This window comes from Nilaparvata lugens, unplaced genomic scaffold (genome assembly GCF_014356525.2).
Source record: "Nilaparvata lugens isolate BPH unplaced genomic scaffold, ASM1435652v1 scaffold8398, whole genome shotgun sequence".
NCBI lineage: Eukaryota > Metazoa > Arthropoda > Insecta > Hemiptera > Delphacidae > Nilaparvata > Nilaparvata lugens.
In genome coordinates, this window is record NW_024094144.1 from 5027 (window position 1) to 9910 (window position 4884).

The window sequence follows — 4884 nt, forward strand, 5'->3', positions numbered from 1 at the left end:
CAAAAGCCGGTTAAATTTTAACCGTGATTAATTCCACGAGAACCAATCAGAGAAGCCGTCTTTTCAAAAACGGCCTCTCTGTTTGGTTCTCGTGAAACTAATCACGGTTAAAATTTAACCGGCTGTTTTGCAACCAGGCCTAAGAGTAGCAGGCTATTATTATTATATTTTTGTTGTGTGAAGTTACAAATTCTGAGCAGTGCTCAAGTGGCATACAATATGTCATTTTAAGAATGGAGTCACATGAGTGCTCTAAAACACTCCTCAATGATATAAGGACAAGACTTTAACATTCTCTATTATTGCCTCTACTATTGAAAAAGATCAATGGATAGTGTCAATATTCATCGTAAAACTCAGAAAACAATAATTGAAAATTATCATGTTTTAGTCATTCTTTGAAAATTATTATTATTCTGTGTCATAATATGGAAATTCTGATAAATTTCTTATTTTTTCCTCATACATGATGGTATCTTATTTCCTCAATAAAAAAGAACCAATAAAAATTATTATGTAATACTATATAGTCACGTAATTATATATGGAAATCTAAATAGATTCTTACGACATGTGTTACGATAAGGTATTATTGTATAATGATTACTTCAATTTGTAGAAACTGTCATATATATGTAATATGGAAAAAAATTGAATAAAGTTTGAATTTGAAATTTGAAATATCTTCCACAGGTCACAAATTTCGAGGGCGTTCAGCAAGTTGCCAGGAGTCTCTTCGCGGACTGCACGGAATTACAGTCCCGTCGATCCGTCGCTCACTCAGCGAATTCTGCTGAAGAGCTACGAAATGTCAAAAAATGAAATGTCCAATAGTATGTTTCATTCGTCAAGAACAGGTAACTTTTACAACAATAATGATGACCAAAATCAAGACTCTAATCAGAGATAAATTAATAATATTATTCATACTTGCTCGGCCTGCATTGAGGGAATAGTCCCATAAGAACTCATGATAATTATGTTTTCCTACAGTTACTTTGAAAAGTGGCCATGCTGCACTGATTACGAACGCAAAGAATCACTTTTCCGCTCTAGTGCGGGAAAAATTTTTCTGCACTCCAGATTTGCAACATGGCAACGCACAATACTTAGTAGGTTATATGGAGCAACAGTGCAGCAAAATCAAAATGAAGTTGGTAACAGTGACTGCTGTGGCTGCTATAGTGAGCAGAGGTGAACCAAGCACAACGCGCTAATTATTACATTATTATATTATAACCAAGGACAACATTTTTATTCAATTTGACAATAAATAAGGCTTTTATCAATAATAAAATTACACAGAAAAACATTTGATGCATTTCAGGCAACTTTACCTAATTACCCACTTTTCATATTCATGGTAACTGTAGGAAAAACTTAATGTGAAATACGTGCGAAAGTACCTCTGCTGCACTCAAGAACCATTCCGCCCTCGCCTACGGCTCGGGCGTAAACGTTCTTTCGGGGCAGCAAACTGTCACTTTGCGCACTAGTTGCACAATAACTATTTCACTGACTCTGATACTGGTATGTGGGAATTCGCCTATTTAATGACAATACTATTATGAGGTCCACGTTATAATGGCTGTATGGTCTTGCTATCCTTGTCTATCATTCCACAAAGCAGATGTCGCTATCCTTTTTAGCCCGCTACTGTATTTGATAAACATTGGTGTGCTATCCTTGTCTGTCATTCCACAATGGGGCTTCTGGAAGCCCGCTACTTTGCTAGATCGTCTTCTATAACAATGTAGAATAATTATAATTGATTGACAAAATATTGAATCTCAATCATAAACATTCAGGCCCGGTTGCACAACAGCCGGTTAAATTTTAATCGTGATTAATTCCACGAGAACCAATCAGAGAAGGCGTTTTTGAAAATACGGCTTCTCTGATTGGTTCTTGTGGAATTAATCATGGTTAAAATTTAACCGGCTGTTGTGCAACCGGCACTCATTCCTAAGTCATTGAGAAATTATATCTCCTTGACTGATAAAATACAATTGGTTATTTTGAAGAGGAATGAACAGGCATTGTCTTTGAATTTGAATAGTTGATACGCCAACTAAATCAACCATTGGTCGTTCTCACACAGATATCTCGCCGACACGACATGACATGACACGACATGACACGACATGACACGACATGATACGACACGGCAGGAAAGAATGTTCTCCAGACAGTAATGATAACAGGCTGACTACATTTTACAGTATGAGCAGTCAATTAAAAGTGAAGATTGAAAAATAGTGTACAGATGGAAGTTACTGAGATTTTGCAATTTTATTATTTAATTTGGATTTTCGTTTAATAATATAATTATTAAAAATAGTGTATAGTGAGGTCCACGTTATAATGACAGTATTTGATCAACTTTGGTTTTGCTATCCTGTTCTATCATTCGACAAAGCCGGTGGTACTGTCCTTTTCTAGGTCCACAACGATGCCAATTAATTTTTTGACGGTGTAGAAATATAACTAAGTGATGCAGAGAATTGCATCGCCTATTCCTCCTATCTTTATATACTGCCATTATAACGTGGACCTTACTATAGTAGTGTAGTCCCTCTCCAATCTTCAACACGCCAATCATTAATTAATTAACAAAAGATTTATTCAGGAGTTCAAGGTTTTAACAGTTCGACAACTTTTCATAAAAAAATTGGTACTAGCCTATATATTAAAAAATAAAATTTATTTGAACCTCGAGAATCTCTTTTGGGCTTGCGCCCCGCGCGAGACATTTTCCAATTTGTCAGAATGGACTTGAATGTGTGTAGGAGACAGTTTTCTTATATTTCCAATAATTAATAAACCACATTCCCTTATATATTCTTGAAAACAAACATAAAAAAGGCTTGGATCACATAGATCATGGATAATAGCAATAAAATCGAGGAGAAATTGTTTAAATAAACTAATTTTCGTCTACTCCATGGTTGCAGTTGACTTACCGTTCTCTTCTTCTTCATTCTCCTTCTTCTCGTCTTCTTCTTCTTCTTGGCCTTTCCGTCTTTTCTCCTCCGTTCCTTTATTTTTAGTATCCTCTTTATTAGTAGTACTAGTTTTTTATTCTGTATTTTTTTCAAGAAATTAGTTTTTGGATCATTTTTGTTAAATATTTTTGACAAACATTTATATTGCAACTCACACACCTGCGCACCGGGTTTCTTGCAGGGTAGATTCTTATATATATATTTTTTTTTGTCTTGAAAGTGTTGTATATTTTTTTGAGAATCAATAAATTTGAATTTGAATTTGAAAAAAAAATTGATAATTCATTCATTCTTGGACCCAGACTCTGCTGCCATCTATCGAGAGATCTGAGTGAACTAAATCGAGTCACACAACTCGACCAATCCCGTTGCGTTAGAAATGGGAGTGAACCAAAAACAATATAGCTGCTTGCCTGTGATTGGCCGACTATGTCGACTGTGTTTGACGTAGTAAATGACAGGTGTCTCTGAAAATGTGATTATATTGGGTGACTAGCCGTCAGGCTCGCTTCGCTCGCCATATCCGTCTAGCCAGGGGGCTCCGCCCCCTGGACCCCCGACTGGATCGTCCAAAAGTGAGATCCACGGGCTCGCTTCGCTCGCCTGCATTTTTCATTTGAGCATGCTTCATTCCATCAGAGAGTCAAAGTACTAAATTAATTTTTAATTTTGTTACCAGAACAACTGTTTTCGAAGAGGTCCTCTCTCTAGATTATAGTTCTACATCAACATATGTTATGGACATTTCAATTAAATTTTAAGATATTGGAATAAGAAGAATATACATGCTAAAAGACAAACTTTAAACCCTTAAAAACCACCTTTAGAGTTAAAATATCGCCAAAAGATTTCTTAGTGCGCCTCTAAAGGGCCAACTGAACATACCTACCAAATTTGAACGATTTTGGTCCGGTAGATTTTAGTTCTGCGAGTGAGTGAGTGAGTGAGTCAGTCAGTGAGTGAGTGCCATTTCGCTTTTATATTTATAGATGAAAAAGAAGGAGAAGAAGAAGAAGAAGAAGAAGAAGAAGAAAAGAAGAAGAGAAGAAGAAGAAGAAGAAGAAGAAGAAGAAGAAGAAGAAGAAGAAGAAGAAGAAGAAGAAGAAAAGAGAAGAAAAGAGAAGAAGAAGAAGAAGAAGAAGAAGAAGAAGAAGAGAATGAAAGAGAAGATGATGAAGAAAAGAAGAAGAAGAAGAAGAAGAAGAAGAGAAGAAGAAGAAGGTGAAGAAGAAGAAGAAGGAGAAGAAGAAGTAGGAGAAGAAGAAGATTATAGATTATACGAGGATTGTTTCGGTTACACTATTTCTCTATAACATGAACAAATAAACTGATTTGTCGAATCCTAATTAGGAAAATATTGATTTAATTGAAATTATTTAATTCTTGTCTGTTGCAGCAAGAGACTTCAGCGGAAGCAGCAGCAGTAGTAACAGCAACAACGTATGCCAGAGCACTCCTTCGAGGCTTTGCAAGACACGATACAACACAACGGCCCCCATGTATGGGGTGTCCCTCACCTCAGGGCAGCCTGTCACTATAGTCCAGAAATTCCCAGACCTGCTACAGCAGGTTGTCTACGAAGTGTGCGAGTGAGTAGTTCCACCAGAATGCAATATAATATTTTTGTCATAGTCATTCAATCTCAGCTGTTTTCCATGCATGAAATCAAGCCGTAAACAGCTGTTTGCAGAACAATACACATAATTTCTCATTACAGCATACTCTACTGTAATAACCATTTTTGTTTGCTTCACATTCGAGTTTGTTTCCCAGTTCCGAATAGGAACATAAAAAACCCCTTCAGCGCTCCAGGTGGAAGTTTTGTCAACTTCCACAAAATTCCTGATTCGGTATTTGTAACTAAATGGATAAAAAAACT

At 36.3% G+C, this 4884-nt stretch overlaps 1 protein-coding gene across 1 annotated transcript; it reads left to right on the top strand.

Annotated features, from left to right (window-relative positions):
• The first annotated feature begins 686 nt into the window (after positions 1-686).
• On the top strand, positions 687-4602 carry LOC120349125. Its single transcript, XM_039419086.1, has 2 exons — positions 687-857; positions 4402-4602. Exons 1-2 carry the CDS (start codon positions 809-811, stop codon positions 4596-4598), a joined length of 246 nt encoding a protein of 81 aa, XP_039275020.1. The 5' UTR covers positions 687-808; the 3' UTR covers positions 4599-4602.
• Positions 4603-4884: the final 282 nt, after the last annotated feature.